A 24,589-nucleotide genomic window follows, 5' to 3' on the forward strand; every position below is an offset into this window, starting at 1 on the left:
CCAAGTGACAATTCAAGTTCAACCTTAATCAATCCGGTATCCTTATTAATTTACGTACCAAAAAACAAAATATAAATATTGTTTATTAGATACGCGTGGAGTTGTCTGTCTCTCATCGGACGCGTCCCCAGGTAGTGGATAGGGGACTGTTCTAACCGGCCCTAGGACCGGCGGGTAGGTGGGAAATGAAATACCACCCGAGAACCAAAACAGACTAAGGTATGGCAAACCTAACAGAAGAGTCCCTGGCCCTTCAGGCTGGGGATTGGGCTTAAGGTTAACAACTCTATCCCGTAAAAAAAAACATTGTTACGAGATCCACAGCTAAAGAAACCGGACGAAACTTACGATGGCGACCAATGCAACGAACTAAGTACAACGATTTAAAAATTTACACTTGGAACGTGCGTACTTTTTATGACCCTGGAACTATTAGTTGCAGTAAAACCGATGATCACCTGTCACCAGTTTACCATAACAGTTTTTAACTATGTTTTTTCAAACGTTAAATAATAATCCTTGTATCGGCATGTAAGTAATATTTATTAGTTACTTATTTATTTAATTTCAATTTTACTAGATTGTGTTTTCAGTTAAGTTTTATTTTTTTTATTTAATCAATTTTAAAGTCACATTTTAAAGTCATATTAAAGTCAAACGAAAAAACTGGAATATCTGGGCCACATAATGAGAGGAGAAAAGTACTCTCTGCTTAGACTCATAATCCAAGGAAAAATCTCGGGAAAGAGAAATGTGGGACGTAGGAGGATTTCCTGGTTGCGAAATTTAAGGGAGTGGTACGGGTGCAGTTTAATACAGTTGTTCAGAGCTGCAGCCAACAAAGTAAAGATTGCTGTGATGGTAGCCAACCTCCGATAGGAGACGGTACTGCAAGAAGAAAGTCATATTTAATAATCACACACATATAATATTGGCATAATTGCTATATATTCTGTACCAGACAGTACCCTAATACAGGTTATTAAATTTTCAGCATTTAGTTTAGCATATACCCTTGACCTGAAGATGTATAGCAAATTATAGTATGCGAAACCGGTCGTTGATGGTAGAATAAATTGATTGTGAGTAAGTCTTATTCTTATTTATTTTTACCTATTTGAAGGACTCACACAGGCAACATATTCAAGATTTAAAATATATATACACAGTCCACACATCGGAAAATGCAGTGCTCATGATATCACCAACGACAATGGAAATATAATAATAGGATTTGCAGATTCCAAGGGCATGGTCGTTGGAAGTACCTACTTCCCCACAAGAATATTCTTAAAGTAACATGGACTTCGCCTGATGGAACAACAAAAATCAAATAGATCACATCCTAATATCCTAATAACCTAAAATCCCAGAAGAACCCACTCTACGCAACGGTTGGTTCGATGATGAATGTGAAGATATCACTAATAGAAAGAATTATGTGCATCAACTTATAAAACAAAGAAGAACACGGGATAAGTAGCAAACATACAAAAAACTCAGGAAGGAGCAAAAACGCGTGCATCAAAGAAAAAAGCGGACCTTGGAAAACCAGTTTATGCAGGAGCTTCAATTACTAAAAGGAAGAAAATGAAACAAAAAAGTTCTAGAACATCCTAAATAAGACAAGAAAAGAATTCAAACCTCGGCTGACGATGTGTAGCGACAAAATTAGTACCAGTGATGCAGTACAAGGCAGATGGGTTGACCACTTAAAAGAACTACTTGGTACCGAAGTGAAAAATGATGCGTTACCCCAAAGGCCAAAAAATAACACCCACGTAGAACCTCCTTCACTATTGGAAGTGAGAGCCGCAATCACACGGCTCAAAAATAACAAGTTCCCAGAAGTAGACTGTATCCCTGCAGAACTTCACAGCCCCAAATTCACAGCATAATAAGTCACACATAAAAGTCTGGGAAGAAGAACAAATACCAAATGAATGGTGCACTGGAATCATATGTCCACTGTACAAAAAGGGAGATTTGTTGAAATATAAACAGGCTGTGACCTGTACAGCTGTACGGGGTATGGTACGAAGTACGTACGTGGAAGAACTTCTTGGTGAATATCAAAGCGATTTTAGGCCATTTAGGTCAACAATTGATCAGATTTTTGTGCTGCATCAATTCTTGGAAAAAACCAATGAATTTAACATTGATACGTTTCATCTTTTTGTGGACTATTAGTCAGCATACGATAGCGTCCTAAGATGTAAATTATATGAAGCCATGAATGAACTTAATATTACTTAAGACTTATAAAAACAACTATGAGTAAAGTGATCTGCAAAGTGCAAATACAAGGCGATCTATCACAAGAATTTGAAACATATACGGAGTTACTGCAGGGGGATGTGCTGGCGTAACTTCTCTTTAATATAGCATTAGAAAAGACTAAGAGATGCTGAGTTACATAGTAGGGGAACAATATTTAATAAGTCAACGCAGATTATGGCTTACGCTGATAATTTGGATTTAATGGCACGCACCACACGAGGACTTAAAGAGATGGTTTCCAACTACTTAACGGCCGCACAAAATATGGGCCTTAAAATAAACGAAGAAAAAGCCAAAATGTTGGCTTCGATGCCAAATATCAAAGATGAGGGCATGGTGTGGACGAGGACGCGAGGCAGATCGGCACAGCAAACTGGCAACGGTTGGCGATGAACAGAAACGGCTGGCGAAATAGACTGGGAAGGTCGAGGCTAAACTAGAGCTGTAACACCACTGATGATGATGATTGTTTATTCATCATCATTCTGGCTTTACAACCCTGCGTGAGTCCAAGCCTCCTCAAGAATTTCTCTCGAGTCGTCCCTATCCATCGCCTTTCTCCGCCAAGCACGTATTTCCATATTTCTCATGTCTTCATCGATGTTATCAAGGAACCTTGTTCTGGGTCTTCCTCTTCTTCTCTGACGAATGGGTCTATCAAGGAGCGTTTTTCTAGCTGGGTCATTTTGTTCCATCCGCATTACGTGCCCTATCCACCTCAGACGTCCTATCTTAATATGTTTTACGATATCAGGTTCCTGGTATATTCTATAAAGTTGTATCGTCTTCTCCACACTCCGTTTCTAACATGTTTTCATTATTTTTTGTTAGAGTTTAGGTCTCTGAACCATATGTTAGGACTGGGCGTATTATTGTTTTGTAGAGTTTTATTTTTGTATTTCTCGATATAATTGTGGATTTAAGGAGGAGATCGAGCCCAAAATAGCATCTGTTGGCCGTGCAAATTCTGCGGTTTATCTCTGCGGTAGAATTATTTTCAGTGTTAAGGAGCGCATCCAGGTATACAAATTCGTTCACTGCTTCTATGACGTCGTTTTCTATAACAAGTGGTCGTAGGATTTGTGGTTGCGTGCTTATATTCATATACTTACAATATTGATATCATCAGCATAGGCCAAGATTTGAACTGATTTATTATAAATTGAACCAGTGGTTATGATTTGTGTCATACGTATTATTTTTTCCAGAGCCAGATTGAACAGTATACAGGAGAGAGGTTCTCTCTGGCACAGCCCGTTATTTGTTTTAAAAGATTCAGACAGTTCCCCCTGAATTCATACTCTACGTTCAACCTTTTCAATAGTTATTTTTGGTAAATTTACAAACTAACTTGTATTCCTAGCTCTTTCATTGCTTTGAACATTTATTTTCTATTCACAGAGTCGTAGGCTGCTTTGTAGTCTATACATATGTGATGAGTATCAATGCCATATTCCAGTGTTTTTCCAAAATTTGTTTCAGGGTTGCAATCTGATGAATTGTAGATTTACCACCCCTGAAACCAGTCTGGTACTTTCCTACTATCCGTTCTGCATATGATGCCATAGTACTGTGGAAAATATTTTATACGCTGCATTTAGAAGAGTAATTCCTCTGTGGTTAGAGCATTCAAAGATATCTTCTTTTTTGTGTATGGTGCAAAGTATTCCAATATTCCAACCGTTGGGGAGGGATTTCTGTGTCAATATTTCAGTTTATAACTAGAACAAATGCATCAGTGATCGTTAAGGAAAAGTACTATGCTTTTGTTGATCTTGGTGATCCGGAAGCCGATATCTAGATGAACAACCCCATTGGAAACATTTTGAAGGAGTAAGACAGTTACTGTTACAAAACGCAGCGGATACTCATTCAAAAAATGCAATTACTCTAGTCGTCAGCGATGAAAATGTCACCGAACCTTTAAAAATCATACAAGTTGAATTTTGTGAGAGTGTCAATTTTGTGACCCCAAAAAATATACAAAAAAAAAAGGAAAGACAGTTAAGATTTGATTTCACGTATAGTGCCTTTGTATATTCGCTTATACGTATTTCATCCTAAAAGGAATCTTCGGAGCCAATATTTACAGATGCTCTGAACGTGAAAACAATCTTTCCTGTCGTAATAGAAGCAACGCTAAAATGGCTTCGATATCGAGGCAATAGCGACATCTAATTCTAATTGTCAAAACCAAATTTAGATTTTTGCTTTAATCTGTGCCTTCTAAGAATTGGAAGGCAAAACAGACGTAGATAAAGATGTAAATAGAGAAATGGGGAATCTAAAATTGCATTCCACAACATGTCAATATATCTCCTCAACTAAGCAAAAATCCTTGGCGAATCGGTTTCTAGTACTCATAAAGTTGAGGAGATATGTTGTGGAATGCAATTTTAGATTCCCCATTTCTCTAATTAAATCTTTATCAACGTCTGTTTTGCTTTGCCATTCTTAGAAGGCACAGATTAAAGCAAAAATCTGAATTTGGTTTCGATAATTAGAAATACGAAGACGGTTGCGTTTCGATTTAATTTGAGTCTCTTACCACTCCCTAACACGTGTTTCTGGGTCTACCCGTCATCAGAGAGAGTTTGTAAGAAGACTCAAACTAAAACAAAACGCACCGACTACTCTGGCAATTATAGGAAAAATAATTACCAGAGTATGCTACTAGAGACCTCTAGTGAGCAACGATGAAGTTAAATGTGTCGATAGAAATTAAAGTAAACTGTATACCCAAGCTTAATCAAGCCATTCAGAGCGATACTGGGAATATTTATATTCCACTATGCATCAACAATTTACCCATATAAATTACCATCATTCTTGTACTATTGTACTCATTGCGTCGAGTAAGGACGATAAATATACGAAGACGGTTGCGTTTCGATTTAATATGAGTCTCTTACCACTCCCTAACACGTGTTTCTGGGTCTACCCGTCATCAGAGAGAGTTTGTAAAAAGACTCAAACTAAATCAAAACGCACCGACTACTCTGGCAATTATAGAAAAAATAATTACCAGAGTATGCTACTAGAGACCTCTAGTGAAGAACGATGAAGTTAAATTTGTCGATAGCAATTAAAGTAAACTGTATACCCAAGCTTAATCAAGCCATTCAGAGCAATGCTGGGAATATTTATATTCCACTATGCATCAACAATTTACCCATATAAAGTACCATCATTCTTGTACTCATTGCGTCGATTAAGGACGATAAATATACGAAGACGGTTGCGTTTCGATTTAATATGAGTCTCTTACCACTCCCTAACACGTGTTTCTGGGTCTACCCGTAATCAGAGAGAGTTTGTAAAAAGACTCAAACTAAATCAAAACGCACCGACTACTCTGGCAATTATAGAAAAAATAATTACCAGAGTATGCTACTAGAGACCTCTAGTGAAGAACGATGAAGTTAAATTTGTCGATAGCAATTAAAGTAAACTGTATACCCAAGCTTAATCAAGCCATTCAGAGCAATGCTGGGAATATTTATATTCCACTATGCATCAACAATTTACCCATATAAAGTACCATCATTCTTGTACTCATTGCGTCGATTAAGGACGATAAATATACGAAGACGGTTGCGTTTCGATTTAATTTGAGTCTCTTACCACTCCTTAACACGTGTTTCTGGGTATACAGTTTACTTTAATTGCTATCGACACATTTAACTTCATCGTTCCTCACTAGAGGTCTCTAGTGTTGCCGAGAGGGGGCATTTGGGCCTGTAGGACCCATCGCCGGCTCTGCGGACTTCTTCCTGCCCTCGGAATTAGACCGGGTGTTGACCATCTTTGCTTGTCACTAATGAAATGGTTTAATACTGCTACTGGTATAAAATAACGGTTACCGTGACAAGTATCTGTTATAGGTAACAGTTCCAAGGAGCAGTTACAAAATAACAGATCAAAAATAGAAAACAGAACAGGTAAAATAGTCTAAGTATTCCTTGACTTACGGAAGGAATAACTTAGTAAACAAGAAAAATAAAATGGTACAAAAGTACAATGCAAAGAAAATGTTTCTAAGTGGTTCTTGACTTACGGAAGAAACAACTTAGAATGAAAAGTAAAATACACAAGATAAAAGAATAGAAAAGTGCAGAAATCTTCCTAAGTGTTTCTTGACTTACGGAAGAAACAACTTAGGACAGAAATACAGATAAATGAAATATGTAAATATGAAACAAGGTATGGAAATATTTCTAAGTGTTTCTTGACTTACGGAAGAAACAACTTAGAGTGAAAACAAACAAGAGAATCAAATATGGAAAAATAAGAATACAAATATTTATAAGTGTTTCTTGACTTACGGAAGAAACGACTTACAAATATGAAAAATCAAATACAGAAAAGATGTTGAAATATTGCTAAGTGTTTCTTGACTTACGGAAGAAACAACAAAAAGCATAAAATAGAAAATGAAAGAGACAAATGTATTAAGTATTTTCTTAACTTAAGGAAGAAAATATCTTAGATAAAATATCGGAAATATTAATGCAACAATGATTACGAAAATATTTCTAAGTGTTCTTTTGACTTACCGGAAAAGAATGGCTTAGACGCACAATTAAAATAACAAGTCAAATATCCAGAGAAATATTTCTAAGAGTTCTTTGACTTACCGGAAAGAACTACTTAGACAAAGTACAAATCAAAATATAAAATAGAAAAAGCAAGATAAATATTTCTAAGTGTTCTTAACTTACGGAAGAACAACTTAGACACAAAATACAAGAAAAATAAACAATCAAAATAATTAAATAAAATATCAAACAATCAGTACATGAACAAATATAGATCAATGTAATATTCTAACCTGAAAAGGTCTGAATATACAATAATGCTAAAATAAAATGGTATATAGGAAATCAGAAATAAAACAATAACTTAGTAGGAACAATAATAGCACCGACTAGGTCTACAGTAGAAGAGGCAAGCTCGACTGATCGATGAGAGAAAATCTACCTGCTTTTATGTAAAACAAATCCTTTGTTTTACGTAGCGAAAGTGGAATTTCCCTGCATTGAATCAATTAGAAATTTGGATTTGGCCAAACTTGGAATTCCCAAGTATTTTGACCGATATCCAAATTCCTTGATGCGTCCGGCACGGCTGTCAGCTCCCGGCTGACACGCCTCCGGAGGACACTAGTAGCATACTTTGGTAATTATTTTTCCTATAATTGCCAGAGTAGTCGGTGCGTTTTGATTTAGTTTGTCTTCTTACAAACTCTCTCTGATGACGGGTAAACCCAGAAACACGTGTTAAGGAGTGGTAAGAGACTCAAATTAAATCGAAACGCAACCGTCTTCGTATATTTATCGTCCTCGTCCTTACTCGACGCAATGGTACAAGAGTACATCGAGTACAAGAATGATGGTAGTTTATATGGGTAAATTGTTGATGCATATTGGAATATAAATATTCCCAGCATCGCTCTGAATGGCTTGATTTCTTGATTAAGCTTGTGTATACAGTTTACTTATTTTGCTATCGACACCTTTAACTTCACAATTAGAAATCTTTCGATGTATATAAATCACGAGTTTCGTGATTGATATACAAAAAACTTTACTACTCCTTACCCCGATTTCCCCCTAAAATTCAGCTTGTTCGTATGATTTTTAGAGATCAAATCTCTGAAGACCGGACTAAATATTTCCTCTCCTAAGCATTTTAGGGATGTTGTTAGATTAGGTGACCAAACAGAGTCAATAGAAAAAAAGTTAGTAATACGTTTCTTCTTCTTATGGCGATAAGCATGGCTATTGTTACGATAAATATTATGACGCATAAAACTGTAAATATATTATTTCTAATTCTATTCTATTCTAGTAATTTCGCCGATCAGCTGAAAGGCCTAGTTGCCAACCTGAATTTTCGAGAGGGTCGTCGTCCGAAATCGAAGGGATTCTCGAATAACTGTATTTTATATTTAAGGAGGGAACTTTGTTGGAAACAGTTAGTCTGAAAATAACATCGCGTCAAGTTTTTAAAATGTAACGCGCGTATTGTAATAAATGTAAATAAATTATATAATTATTAGTGTGAAATAAATTAGTTATATTGTACAAATAAAGACTTTAAATAAACTTGTAAGTGTTATAAATGTAGAACCTTTGATAATAAATAAAGACAATAAATTAGATTAATAAAAATACTACAGTGGTGTCCAGAAGTGAGATATATAAAATAAATTGTGAAAATCTCGACATCTCGAGGACAGAGAATTAGCTTCTACCGGAAAAAAGGCTGATTTAGTCCAACGACTAAAGAACGCTTTGGAGGAAGAGGGTTTTGACCCGGAAACTTATATATTTGAAGATGCTGTCATCTCGTCGATTTCGAAAGTTTCTAGTGATGTGGCCAAAGTTTCTGGTGACATCGAATCATTAGAAAACAAAGTTTCTGGCGATATTTCGAAAGTTTCCGGCGACATCGCTTCATTAGAAAACAATGTTTCTAACGAGATTTCTTCTCTGGAAAGCAAAGTTTCTGCTAACATAACTTTGGAAATCTCTAAAGTCACTTCTGAGATGTCTGCCCTCGACGATAGAATGTCTTCGTTAAAAAAACCAAGTTGCTGCCGATATGTTGGCCTTCGAAGAAAAGATATGGAAAGGAAAATGGAGGAAACAGGGACGGCAGAGAGAGGAAGCAATCCAATTACAGTAGAGACAAAAGAAGACGAGACGAAGTGTAAGTTGAAAACACGGCCGAAATTTGAAGGAAGTGGAGGTTCTGTTCATATTAAAGTCCCAACTTTCGACGGCAAATCGTCATGGAACAACTACACGAAACAGTTCGAATCAGCTGCAAGAGCGAATGGATGGTCTGAAAAAGAAAAGGCTGTAAACCTGACTATCGCTCTTCGAGGAGATGCCTTAGATGTGCTTCAGACCATAACCGTAGAGGAGACGGATGATTTCGAATAACTGAAGAAGAGGTTAAATATGCGATATGGCAACGAACATTTGGAGCATGTATATCAGTCGCAGCTTAAAAATCGAAGACAGAAGAAAGATGAGGCTATTCAAGAATATGAGGTAGACATTGCCAGATTAGTACGATATGCTTATCCAACAGCTCCCAAAGACATGATGGAAAAATTGGCCGTTCAAACGTTTATTGATGGTCTTCGTGATCATGAAATGCAGAGAACACTGCGATTAGCTCGTCACAAAACGCTGGTTGATGTCTTATCCGCTGCCCTCGAATACGAGTCAGCTACGCAGGCCTCTGGCGGGTGCAGTAAAGTTAGGGCTGTAAAAGAGGAAGGAGATGAAGATAAACTTGACCAGTTCGTTAATATGATGAAAAGCATTACATGCAAGAAAACGAAGACCATAAAATCAAGAAACTCACCATCAGGAAAACTAGAACGAGTCGGCTTTAGAGGGGCAGCTTCGACCCGGAACTTTTCCAAAGACCCTCTCATATTAATAGCTTCTTTGAAATGTCGTGAAGATAGTGTAATATGTAGATGGAGAAATAAATGGTAAAAGGCATACGTTGTTGGTGGATACCGGAGCGACCAGAACCATTATACGCCTGACAGTTATAAACAGCCGTAAGAAACTGTTATCAACGCGGTTGCGACTTCGGACCGCTACAGGTGAAAATGCCAACATTCATGGAGAAATCCATGTACAATTGGGAATTGGAGCAGAAAAGTTCGTCCATACTGTTGCTGACATCGAAGAGGATGTTATATTAGGAATGGACGTAATGAATATGCATGGATTCCAATTGGATTTTAAGAATAAGGTAATCAAAGTTGGTAACGAGGAGGTATTTCTTCATCCACATAATGACAACACTGTGTAAGCAGCCATTAAAGAAGATACAGTCGTTCCTGCGAGAAGTGAAACGATCATAGTAGCGCGGCTACAGGGAATTGTGGACGAAGGGATACCTGTTATGATGGAGCCTTGGAACCATGACGACGAGGTTGGCCGTGGAATCATAATTGGAAAGGAATTGGTGACTTTGGCTAAAGAAATTCCTGTGAAACTTATCAATGTCAATGACTATCCAGTGACCATCAAGAAAGAGACAAAAATAGGAACTTGTGTACCTGTGACATCCATAATCGTCAGGCGACAACATCTGATAATTCCAACGACAAATTCGACCAAATGGTTGCAGTTGCGGGACAGTCTCTAAATCAGATGGAGAAAAGGAAATTAAGGGAATTTCTTCGGCAGTATCATGATATTTTCGTACCGAAAGGAGGAAAGACGGGAAGAACAACCGTTGTTAAGCATAAAATTGATACTGGTAATGCTAAGTCAATTCGTCAAACAGCTCGACGATTACCACAGGCGAAAAGAGAGCTGTGGATTCTGTGTGGATTACCGTTTGCTGAACAACGTTACCAAGAAAGATAGTTATCCTCTGCCTCGGATCGACAACACATTGGACACGTTGGCTGGAAGTAAATTGTTTCCTACTTTGGATTTGAAGTCTGGATACTGGCAGGTAAAAATGGACCCAGTAGATAAAGAGAAGACAGCCTTCACCACAGGATTTGGATTGTGGCAATTCAACGTTATGCCATTTGGACTCTGTAATGCTCCTGTGACATTTGAGAGGCTTATGGAAAATGTGTTGAGAGGGTTATCTTGGAAAACATGCCTGGTTTATCTAGATGACATAATCGTCTTGGGAGAGACATTTGAAGATCAACAGGCCAGACACCAGCCAGAGTCCTATTCGGACGCGAGATGCGACTACCTTGTGATCTAGAGTTTGGGTGTCGACCTGGAGAAGATGTAGCAGGTGAAGAGTATGTGATCGAACTACGAAGAAGAATGGACGATGTATACGACTTGGTCCGTTCCCACCTTCAGATCGCTAGAGACCGAATGAAGAAACGGTACGATACACAAGCCGAAAAGGGTTGCTTTAAGAAGAACGACAAAGTCTGGCTCTATAATCCCAAGAAGCGAAAAGGTTGTTCTCCCAAGTTGCAGCAGTTTTGGGAAGGTCCATACCTCATTATGAAGAAGATCAACGATGTCATCTACCGAATAAGCAAGATTCCGAGGGGACAGCCGATGATAGTACATCATAACCGGCTGGCGTCCTTCGAAGGTGACCATGACGTAGATGAAGAAGTGGAAGTAAACCAAGTAGAAGATGTGTCTGACCTCACGTTTGAGGAATTCATGGATGCCTATGAAGGTACTGGTAAAGCAAGACATGGTGTTACCACTGAAGAAAGGCAAGATCTACTCGCGCTTCCCGATGACTACTCACTGGCCCTTACCATCGCGGCCAGTATCAAAGACGCACCATGGTTGGCATCCATCTTTCGAAGGAAGTTCGGTCGAGTTGTAGAACTTCAATGCCAAGTGCCAGCTCCGGGAAAGTCTTGAAACTCCAGGATGCATCACGTTACCTTTTCTACCTGATAACAAAAGACACTGCCCGTGACCAACCTACCTACCGAGATGTATGGGAAGCCTTACTTCAATTGAGAGAGCACGTACTAAAGTCCGACGTGCAAAAGTTAGCCACGCCAAAGTTAAAGTGCCGCCAATTAGATTGGATGGTTATCCGAAGTATGGTGGAGAAGATCTTTAAAGACACCGAAGTCCAGTTGTTAGTCTCTTGCAATCCGCATAGTTACTGGTGCGGAGAGAAAACCGTCCCTTGTTATTTTTATACAACTGGAAGTTGTAAAAGAGGGTTCAGTTGCCGATGCCAGCATACCGTTCCAGTTCCAGTCCCGACAAGGTTCCAGGAGGTACCATCTTTTAAGAGGGGGGCAATGTTACGATAAATATTATGACGCATAAAACTAAATATATTATTTCTAATTCTATTCTATTCTAGTAATTTCGCCGCTCAGCTGAAAGACCTGTTTGCCAACCTGAATTTTCGAGAGTCATCGTCCGAAATCGAAGGGATTCTCGAATAACTGTATTTTATATTTAAGGAGGGAATTTTGTTGGAAACAGTTAGTCTGAAAATAACATCGCGTCGAGTTTTTAAAATGTAACGCGCGTATTGTAATAAATGTAAATAAATTATACAATTATTAGTGTGAAATAAATTAGTTATATTGTACAAATAAAGACTTTAAATAAACTTGTAAGTGTTATAAATGTAGAACCTTTGATAATAAATAAAGACAATAAATTAGATTAATAAAAATACTACACTATCCTAACTTTGCTTGCAGCTATTCGGAATAGTCCAATTGTAGTATTGACGTTAATAATCTCGCATTCCTTTCCCATTCTATATAGGAACTCAACATTAGTTATACGATCCACCCATGAAATTCTTAAGATGTGTCTGTAACAGTAAATCTCGAAGGTCTCGAACTTTTTTAAAAAATTTTTAGAAAGTATCCGGGCCTCTACTCCATATAATAATGTAGAAAATACGTCATCTTTACGAACGCTGATCTTGCTTTTCCTATGCGATGTTTTATTTCAGTAGAGTGGTCCCATTTTCTGTTTATGTTGGTACTAAAGTATGTGTAGCTTTTATCCAACTGATCGTGAACTGACCATCCACTTTAATGTTGGAAGTTTGGTTGTAATATAAATTATATTTGATTCTTAAGTCTCTATCATTTAAGCGCGATAATATATATATATATATATATATATATATATATATATATGTTCATGCCTGTAACTGACTTCAAATCTCCATTCTAGCTTCTTCTTTCCTTAATATATGGGCTTCATAATCTGTTGCATCAAATTTTTCACAATTGTAAGACATGTGTCACATAGGTCCTTGGGTTTAAACAAACCTAAATTTATTCTTTGGACACCAGTCTTTTACATATATATATATATATATATATATATATATATATATATATATATATAGATGTCACAGTTGACATCTCTGCCCATCTGCATAAGCACTTGTACAGCGAATAGACCCAATCGAGTGTCTAAGGTATCGCGGAATCCAAAGATGACCCATGACACTTGTTGTTCACATTTTTTATATATTGTTCTGTGTATTACTTTTAAAAATGTTTTAAGTTAGTGGCTCATTGTTCTGTAGTTTTCGCATTTAATTTTTTTTGATATAGTTACGAAAGTCGAATTAACCAGCTTTGGGGGATTTTTCCAGTTACATAAATATATTTTGATAAATATAGTTGTTATCCATTTTATTTCCCGTTCACCCATAAGTTTTACGAATTCTACACAAAACTTGTCAGACCCTACAGCTCTAACTTACCTAAATATTCGTTAATACTATTAGCTTACCTAAATATGGGTTTTCCACTTCCAACAACCTTAAGAAGCTGATATTGATGTTGTGTTAACCATCTGTTAAACAACAATCTGTGTTTTGCAGTTTCCAGTCGAAATTTATGACTTCTCATCAAATCACTTGTGACAATTATTGTATCTTTTCCAGAGTTTATGGCACAGTATAGTAAATATGGATCATCTTGTGAGATATTTTGGGCTAAAAATACTGTAGCGTTTTCAGTTATATAATTCCAAGATTGTTGAGGCCATCTTGTCATATGTTGTCTTCCTACGACTAAAACTTTCTTGTTTTGCTCGCAAAAGTGTGAGACTACAGCAGCTAACTAAAACAAATTATATAATTAGATTTGTTATATTCATGATATACGTATATATATATATTGTTATGCTATGTAAAATTAAAAATAATATTGGTTTGCTCTTAATATATTTCAAATTATAAAATATAATAATTCAAAATATTTCAACTGATAAACTATAAAAGATATTTCAAAAGAAATGAAAGTCCATTATCTTTGGATTAGCTGTAGTAAACAAAATTTAAAATATGCATAAATTATTTTCTTTGTAAAATATATTTGAGTGAACGTAGTGAATTGAACAATACGGCCGGGTTTTCCAAATGGACTTGTACAATGAATAAAGACAATAGGGTAGAATTTAGAAATTATATTTCTCCGTTAGTTCTTAAGAATTTGTAGAAACCGATTAGCATGTTAATAGTTTGTAGGAAATTTATAATTGTAGGTAAAATTGTTGTTTGTCATCTAAATGGTAGATGGTGGGAAGTATGAGGAACTCTGATTGGAGGACATTGAAAAAGAGGTAGATAGCTATGTAGGAATGAGAGTTTAGCTGGATTTTTGAGGGAGAAAATAGAATTAGTTGGTTTTCCAAGGGTGCAAGGCGAACAGTCGTGTTTCTTTGCCGGTTCCCAAGTGATAGTAAGCATTAGAAGTGAATGTTTGTGAGTTTTCGTGGACTAAGTGTATCCTGACGGAAGCTGATCCAGTAAAATATTGTAAGTCATACTTTTCTACTTATATATTCCAAGAGTCACTGTCCAGGCCGGAACGAGAGATTCAGTTTATCGAGAGGAGAAGAGGCTAGCGTCTTTTGAACGATACGTGCATCTGAAGGAGATCATTGAAGACGAGAGGCTCGCAATAATTTGTTGTAAGATTGCGGATTACCTAGGGAACTGCGAAGAATAGATAGCGTAGGCTACCAGGAATAAGGATTTGGACAACTCATCTTCAGATAGTTTTTTTTTACCATTCGTCAGTTTTTCTTTATCAACAAAGTTTTTTTTTAATTGCTTCAGAAAAGATAGAAATATTTATCAGGAGATAGAGAACAACAATTTTGATTTGAAATTTTAATTTATATAGTATATAACATTAATTTTTGAAGGTTCACGTAGGTAGAACAAAATTTTGATAATCATTGTATGAGATATTTTTTGTTCAAGATATTTGAGTGTGAATTTTATCTAAGATAAGAGAATTAAATAGTTTGATAAAATCATAATTGCATCAATTAAATAAGTTTAATTAATTAAGTAATTAGCTAACTAATTGCTTGACGCATCTCTGACTTTTAATATCACATTAATGTATATATATATATATATATATATATATATATATATATATATATATATATATATATATATATATATATATATGAAAATTAGAGTTCTCGGGAAGAACCGCGTTGAGAATTTAAAACTCGACGTTTCGGCACCCATTTTGGAGCCATTATCAAGAGGGATACGGTTCGGTTCGAGTTCGGGGTCTCAATCTGCCTACTCCCCTCACTCGAGACGTACCAGTATCGTGTTCTATATTGCAAGAACTGTCTCTCGGCACTGAGGTCTCAATCTGCCTACTGCCCAGTGTCGAGTGACAACCGGTCTTACCCTGTGTGGCTGCTTTTATACTCGCTGTATGCGCGGGAACGGTATGCGCTGACGTGGTCTGAACTGAAGTGGCCTGAGCGGTGTGGGCGGGAGGTCGCTGAAGAAGGGGTCGCCATGTTGCCGGCAATCGTTTCGCGTCATCGCGCGTGTTCAAGCTGTGAGGCCGTTTTTCGATTTCGATAGCTTCACGAATGATTCTCGCTTTTAATGAGCTGATGGGAGCGATGGTTTTTGCTTTTTCGAAATCTATTTTGTGGCCTGTCTGAATATGATGTTGGGCTAGGGCTGAAGTGGTATCGGAATGTTTGACTGATAGAGAATGTTCGTAAATACGGTTATAGATTCGTCGGTTTGTCTGTCCTACCTATGTACGTGGGCAACTGGAACAAGGTATCTCGTAGACACCATGGTCTTCATTGGGGATTTGGTCTTTTACGGATCTAACGAGATTGGACAATTTGGAGTGAGTGGTGAAGATGGTTTTGATATTAAGAGGGATAAGAGTTCTACTGATCTTGTCAGTGACACCTTTAATAAAAGGTAGAAAGATTTTGGGTTGATCCGGCGGCAAGGTTTCTTTTTTGGATGGAATGGGGTTTAGAAGATTTCGGATGACCTGTGATTGTTGTCGCTAAGTCTTATGGAACGGGAAATAAGAGTGTTGATGACTGAATTAAGTTGGGCGGGGTGATGATGTGACTGGGCATTGAGATAGCGGTTTGTATGAGTGGGTTTCCGGTACACGGAATAGGAAAAACTGTGAGGTGGATTTTTCTGAATAAGAACATCAAGGAATGGCAAAGACGCTTCAGACTCAACTTCCATCGTGAATTGAATGCTGGGATGTATTCCATTCAGGTGGGAGAGGAAGAGATCTAATGTGTCTTTACCATGGGGCCAAATGACAAAGGTGTCATCAACGTACCGTAACCAGCAGGTGGGTTTGAGATTTGACGAGGACAAGGCTACTGTTTCGAAATGTTCCATGTATATATCTGCTATTACGGGAGAGAGGGGCGATCCCATTGGGGCACCTTTGATTTGACGATAGAAACGATTTTGGAACGTGAAATATGTATTAGACATGTAGTGTTTTATAAGAGATAATGTGTCTTGGGGAATTTGATGTTTAGAGTCCAAGATGGAAATGGTTTCATCGATGGGAATGTTGGTGAATAAAGAAACAATGTCAAAACTGACTAGTATGTCTGAGGGAGAAATAGAAAAGTTTTTCAGAAGATCAATGAAATGAAAAGAGTTTTTGACAAAGGACGAGGCGTTTTCGGCTAATGGTTGTAAGGATGAAGCGAGATGTTTTGCCAATTTCTGAGTGGGACAGTTGTATGCACTGACGATGGGTCTTAGGGGAACATTGGGCTTATGGATTTTTGGAAGGCCGTATATCTTTGGAATTCGGGATGATTTTTCTCTGGGTATAAGAGATTTTTTGAGGTCTGGAGATAGAGTAGACTTATTTATAATGGATTTGGTCGTTTTTTCTAGATATGTGGTTGGATCATTTGGGACATGTTTGTATTCTGTGGAATTCAGAAGTTCGGACATTTTGTCGAAATAGTTAGAAGAGTTGAGAATGACGGTGGCATTACCTTTGTCGGCCGGAAGGATGACGATGTCAGGGTTGTTGTAAAGTTCTTTGAGGGCACGTCTTTCTGAAAGACTGATATTTGAAGGTGGGGGTTTGGAAGTACGGAGAATTCTGGCGACATCTTGTCTGGCAACTTCGGCTTGGTCGGAAGGAAGATGGGAAATAGCTTCTTCAGTTTGACAAATAATTTTCTCAGTTGGAATGGAAAGAGGAGTGACAGAGAAATTGAAGCCTTTTGACAGAGCTTTGGTAGCTGAATCGGATATGTGAATATCTGAGAAATTATGGACAACAGTAGAAGGTTGTTGATTTTAAATTCTCAACGCGGTTCTTCCCGAGAACTCAGTAATTTTCATTTATCTGACCGCGGAAACTTATCCGAACATATATATATATATATATATATATATATATATATATATATATATATATATATATATATATATATATATATATATATATATATATATATATATATATATATAATATATATATATATATATATATATATATATATATATATATATATATATATATATATATATATATATATATATATATATATTTATATATATGTCCGGAAAGATTTCCGCGGTTAGTACAATTAAACCTAGAGCTAAGATCTATTATAAAAATTAATATTAAACTCACCAGTCTTCCGGGTTGAACCGCGTCGATATCCATTTTGCCGAGCTTTCGACATCCTCTCTGATGTCTTCTTCAGGGCTTCCGAGGTCTCAGTCTCCCGGCCCCCAGACACTACTACACTCACTAGTCACTTCTAGTTCACTCACTAGTTCACTACAGAGTGAACTAGAAGTGACTAGTGAGTGTAGTAGTGTCTGGGGCGGGTCGGGAGACTGAGACCTCGGAAGCCCTGAAGAAGACATCAGAGAGGATGTCGAAAGCTCAGCAAAATAGATATCGACGCGGTTCAACCCGGAAGACTGGTGAGTTTAATATTAATTTTCATAATAGTATTAATCTTAGCTCTAGGTTTAATATATATATATATATATATATATATATATATATATATATATATATATATATATATATATATATATGTATATATATATATATATATATATATATATATATATATATATATATATATACATATATATTCTAAAACAGTTTAGAAAATATTTTTCTCAGGATTTTATTCCTCTTCTATGACATGTCATATAGCTTTTTGCCAATTGTCAGATGACATTTTTGATATTAAGTCATTTAGTAGTTGATGCATAGCTAAGTTTAAATGCGGTATTGTTTCTCGCGACACATCCCTTGAATTGAGCCCAAATTAGTTCAATGGGGTTAAGTCTATGATAAGATGGTAATAACAACTATAACTCCACGTTATCTATGGCATACTTTTTAAATTTTGGTGAATGTAATTTACATAAATGTTAAAGCTTTTTTTTGCGTATTTCTTCTTCTGTGTTTATTTCTTTGCTTATTAACCAATCTAAGCGTTCTTTCTCTTTTCAGTTAGTGTTTGGTAATATATCCATTACCCTTTAATAGTATCTGGCATTTTTCATAACTACTGCCGAATTGATGGGTAGGAAATGTATCATTTGACCAAAATAATATTCAAACACATCAGCAGTTATTTCTTCATGGTAGTCTTTTGCAGAGTTTGAAACAAATTCTAACAAACCCTCCTCCAATATGAGTGATAATAAAATGACAACATTTACCACTTAAAAATTTTAATCCAGTGAACATACCTTCAGTAAAAACCTGGCAAGGAGTTTTAACCTGTTTATCTTGCCAAGTTTATTATATTTTAAAATAATTAGAGATAATAATAAAAAATTTGAGTATTTTTTTTCTTTTATTTATAACAGTATATTTTAGGTGTTATAACAGTGTATTTTGTATAACACTTTAACTTACCAAAGCTGCAAATACACTAGGTGGTTGCTTAGTTCCTACAGAATAAGCGATGTTTAATCCATCCAGAACTACATCAAAGCGATCCTGATTTGAAAGAAAAGCTGTGAATTTATCTAGTTCCATTGGGTTAGTTTTTACAAATATATCTTTGCCTAGAATAACTTTATTAAGTATTTTATTTTTTAGTTCTTCAAATTCTTCATTACTTAGTGCAATTTTTTGTAATTGCTGTTGACAATTTCTGCAGAATCCTTTTTGATTTATCTACAAAAAATAAAATTAAAACCAAAGTGTGAGATTATAAGAAACGGGGTAGCAAATAAAATAAGCAGTAATTTTAAATAATAAGCAAGTAAGATATTGGTATCACATTAATATAAGACATCTGTTCTTTAACACTGATTGGTGGCAATGGTAATATCTCATGGTGGCAGTTAAATCCTCTATGTATATGGCTGGATTTTCTTAGAGATTAAGAACATGTTTAGGCCAGGTAAGAGCAAGGGGCTTATAAATATTAGCTATTGTGATATTGCCGATTTTTACAGTTACCTCGTGGATGTTGTTCTTGGTAGAAGTGGGAAATTCAGGCTGCATTTTCGAGATAATACCATCATAGACTATATCGTAGGTAGCACCAACTAGATCATAACCTGGAATTTTTCCTCTTGAAATCAATTGGTCTTCGTTTTCTATATGTGTTTCTTGTATTGCAATCAGGTCAATATCGTTTTCTTTTAATAATCTGTGCAGAATATGCCATTTTGTGTTACTAATATTGGGTCTGAGTTCTTTTGTCAATTGGTCTTTAGTTGGTCTATTTGCTGGCGATGTCATATTAATGTCTTTGAAAACTGTGATTTCTTTCTGCCAGGAGATCTTGTGAAAGATTGTCTGGCGCCTCTTGTGCTAGTTCATTTAGATTACCCAGGGTGCATATGCAGTATTCATCAAACAAAAAGACAGAAGAGGGAATGTAAAGGTAGTGGGGGCAAAAATATTGATAGACGGGAAGTGCTATTTTGAGAGGCCACATTAAACAAGGAAAGAGAGTCACTTTCCTTGTTTAAGAAATCAAATTTAGTTGGGTTATGTTATTGTTTGTCCCAACTGCTACATGAAAGCTTATTTATATTTAAGTTTTTTAACAATTGTGTCACATTTTAGGCTATTATCGTTATTGTTTAATTAAAACTTTCTCATCTAAGACTCATTCTGAAAAATATTTTATAGCTACTTTAAATTTGGCGCCTTTGCATTCCCTGATATGTCCTCCATATTAAGAGGCCACTTTTATGAATTTTGGTCTCCTTTTCATAACAATTAGATTCTCTCTTTTGTCTTTTTGCTCGATGGCAATACTGTGGACGCGAACTAGCTTTACACCCCCTTTAAAAGTAAAAATGTGTATATGAAAAAGATATAAACAAAAAAATGTTTTAAGCGGTTTTTGGCACATATGCATATGACCTCGTGGTCAACGGGTGGCACAATGAAAACTGGTCAATCATGCATAGAGGGAACCAAACACTCAACAAAGTGAAGTGGATGGGAAGCAGGGACCTCACGCTAGCACCCAAGAAAAAATAAAGCCAAAAATAAAGAAATCTTAAGCTACGATCCTCAAGGTTCTGAGGGCCAAAGACATTTAGTTTTTGCACTGGAGGGAGAAAAGATTTTACCTGCCAAAACAGTGAAATATTTGGGAGTAGTCCTAGATATGAGCCGAATTTTTCATGAATATGAGAAATACTTTGTTCACAAAGCAGAGGAGAGGATTTCAGAGCTGACAAGAATTATGCCCAACGTGGGAGGACCAGGGACTTCCAAATGGAGAATTTTAATGGAAGTGGTACATTCTACTGTACTCTATGCAGCATCAGTATGGAAACAAATGATTAACATCAAGAAATATAGCAGAATGCTAGAGAACACCCAAATAAATGCACTACTAAGGGTGGCATGCGCATACAGAACAATATCAACACTGTTCAGACAATTGGTCAAAGGTGTGTTACCCATCCACCTTATGTTGAAGAAAAGGGCTGAAACCTACAGGAAGGACGAGCAGGAGAAAATATTAGATATAAATAGCATAAAGAATGGATAAATGGACATTATCTTAACCTTTTCTGATTCACTACTTAATTTTGTGGAAAAATATTTTGTAAATAAAGTATTGAATTATCGGCAGTAATTAATTTTAGTTTTTTGTATTCATTATTTTTTTACTATATTTACACAAAACAAATGGTGATGGTATGAAAACTATTTTGTAAATAGTAATTTCTCTATGTCTATATACAAATGTATAAATGATTAAACAATTTTAAAAATGTAAATATTAAACTTTGAATTAATGTTTTAATTAATAGTTTTATTTTGTTAATAAACTGCATGTAAATAAATTATTGTTTACAATTAATGAAGGCTATGAGCACCTATACTTGGTTGTTTAGTAATTTTCAGCTACTTCCAGTCTGTCAAAATAAAACTAAACTTTTGCAAAAAAATAATTACTAAATTTACTAGACAGTTGGAACTGGGATTAGCGAACTAACTATAACAATTGGACACTATCTAAAACTTTATTTATATTAGACAAAGGGGAGAATCTTAAAGGAACTTAAGGGACTTATTTGAACACAAAAAATCCATATGTGTAATCCATATCCTATGAAACACAGAAAACAATTTAAGTTAGTTTAGTTGACTTTTATAATCCTTCAATTACATAATACATTATTATAACAAAACTAAACTTCTAACTTACATATGTAAAACTACCTGTTAAGCCAAGTTTCTTAACACATTTCCCAATTTCCTCAGCTACGACTAGATCACATATTATTTCATTTTCTTTTAGAAAAAGAAACATTTGTTTTAACTTATTTAAAATATTTTCTCTTTTTTTAAGTTTTCTTAGTGATGTCAGATATGATACAAATGCTACACTTTTAATTTGTTTTTGACATTCAATAACTTCTCTTAATAAATCCCATGACAAATTTTCTTGTTTATTTAAAAATGCTGCAGCTGCTACACAACTGTACACCTCACCAGTTGGTGTTGCACTAAAGTGGATTTCTTTTAACAAATCTACACATTTGTTCCATTCACTTGTTAAGGATAAAGCAGGAATAATATTTTCTAAACTAACAGAATCTAAAACTGGGTATTCATTTCTCAAATCATTATACACTTTTAGGACAATTTCTTCTTGGTCTGTGGGGCACTTTTTCCCATCCTTATGACATACATCTTTATTAATATTATAAAGAAACTTAAAATATTTCCCAATAAACCCAAGATTTGGTTTTATATCTTGTTCTTTTAAAAAGTTTATATAATTAGTTCCCAGCTCGTGTTTGTTTTGCTTTATACAATATTCTAATATGACTGCATCTATATTATTTTTTGAATAATGTCCTTTATTATTCTCGCTTCCAAGAAGTGTATCACGAATTTTCTTCCAATCTTGTGAATTTGTTATCGCATTTGTTTCAATTATATCTGCCACAATATTATGGGATGTTTGTTTTCGTTGCACTAAAATATTTTTTTTGAATGAATAATTTCTTATACATAATTTATTGAAAAATCTAGGTAACATGACTTTAAAAAGATAGGTTATATTTACAATTTTCAAATGCCTTCTTCTTCTTCTTCTTCCTTTATTGGGTAATATCCCAGGGGATAAAACTTCAAATGTCCAATGGCATTATGAAAATCAACGAGAAGAATATCGAAGGTCGATTCACAGTCACACACCCGTAATGTGACCGTAACGGGACAGTGCCGAATCAGTGCTTCTCTGGCCAGTGTTTACACAGAACAGTGCCGTGTAGTGAACAGTGAAGATATCATATATGAAGAACAACAGGAAAAGGAAAAATAAATGCTTTGCAAATAACCGCATTCAAGCTGGGAAGAAGAGAGCAAAGGAAGGGGAATTCTTTATTCTATATATAGAGCTGATGGAGTTTTTTGAATATTTCAGAATGTCTCAGAATTCGTCCATATACTTCAGATTTGACAAACCAAAAAGAGCCGAATGTTTGCTCACCAATTCAATCAACATCTCATCATTCATTTTGAATGCAGTTGAGGTGGTACGGCAGTGAAAATAAAAATATCGCCGACAAGGGAAGAAATCTTTCTATACGGTAGGGTCACAGAATAAATAACAATCAGAATGCCCACTCTCAGATGCCGCCTTTGAAGTTTGTCAGCACGCGATCGCCATATTTTAAACGGAAACATAAAGGTTTGTTCCAACACGCAATTTTTGTACGGTCCGAAAACCGTCACGAAACTACTTGTACCGTTTTTAATGCGCATGTTCATCATTTGTATCGTCTGATGACGGTAATTTGTAAACTGATGTTGGAACGATTTTCTGACAACTGAAATAATTTGGTGACAATTTATTTTTCTATTTTATTTATTTAATTATTAATCAGTAGTTTGCACAAATTTAAAATAAAGACCAATCTTCCTAAATAATTCTGGTTTTTCACCCTAGGTTCGGCTAATAGCTCCAAATCATCCTCACTACTATAATAATCAGAAAAATCACTGATTCCTTCATCGTCAGTCATATTTATAAAGTTATAAATAACGAGAAACAAATTATATATAAATAAATCATAAGTCTATCATAAGCATGTGATAAAATCATTAACCTAACTTCTTTTTTCTGAACAAATTTAAAGAAGTAGAATAAAATCCTAGTGCGCAAGTCATCCCAACCAGTACATACATTTGCCAGATTACTGAAATTATCGTCACGAAACCGTCACTGGGTGATCATAATTTTTGTTGGAACGGTCGGAAGGACCGTGAGATGAACGATCATATTTTTGTTGGAACGTATTTTGTTTAGTGCGCAGGAGTGTAACCGTTACGTGACGGTTTTTTGTTGTGTTGGAACAAACCTATTGATTCGAATTGAGAAATTTGTGACAAACTACGACAGAACTGGGTCCTGATTCTAATTGAGATTTCGACTCAAAACATGTCGAAATTAATATGGCGACGTCGAAATACGACTTTGCGAACCTTGTGGATTTCAGCTGAACTAACCAAACGACGTCACTAGTTTTCGACTTATCGAAATTAATTTCAACCACAAGAAAGTGGTTGAAATTTCATTTCGAGTCGAAATTAATCTGACATGACTGACTGGACTGGGAGAAGTGAACTTAGGTTCAGTTTAAGTAGGCGGTGTTTTGATCCTTGCAAGGAAAACTGAGGCAAAAAGTATCAATATGGCTGTGTTTTACGGACATTTGCTAGTTTTGGAGGAATTAGAGAGGTTAGATATCCGACGTTCATAACGGAGGATAAGAAGAATGTTACGGGATACTCAAAATTCTTTTTCACTAAGTGATGCTCAATTTAGGCAGCAATTCCGGCTTAATAAACAAGCTGCAAATTATTTAATAAGGGTAGGTATGAACCATATTTGGAAGAAGGTGTTTATGCCTCTAGGATACCCAAAATGTTTAGGGTTAGTATTACTAAGCTGCAGTAAATTTAAAAATATATTAGAATATAACCACTAAGTCAAATCTTAGTGGTTATAACTTAAGGATCTCCCACATC

At 35.8% G+C, this 24,589-nt stretch overlaps 1 protein-coding gene across 1 annotated transcript in view; it reads right to left on the reverse strand.

The window, feature by feature from the left end:
- The window catches only part of mldr (mitochondrial ribonuclease P catalytic subunit), a 30,754-nt gene extending 8,138 nt beyond the window's left edge, over positions 1-22,616 (reverse strand). Inside the window, exons 1-3 of the mRNA XM_072526241.1 lie at positions 21,756-22,616; positions 18,983-19,246; positions 13,542-13,873 (exon numbers count right to left, since the gene is read on the reverse strand). Of these exons, the coding sequence (XP_072382342.1) occupies positions 13,542-13,873; positions 18,983-19,246; positions 21,756-22,595 (1,436 nt within the window). The 5' untranslated portion in view covers positions 22,596-22,616. The remainder of the gene's footprint in view (positions 1-13,541; positions 13,874-18,982; positions 19,247-21,755) is intronic.
- Positions 22,617-24,589: the final 1,973 nt, after the last annotated feature.

The sequence above is a fragment of the Diabrotica undecimpunctata genome, chromosome 3 (assembly GCF_040954645.1).
Source record: "Diabrotica undecimpunctata isolate CICGRU chromosome 3, icDiaUnde3, whole genome shotgun sequence".
Taxonomy (NCBI): Eukaryota; Metazoa; Arthropoda; class Insecta; order Coleoptera; family Chrysomelidae; genus Diabrotica; species Diabrotica undecimpunctata.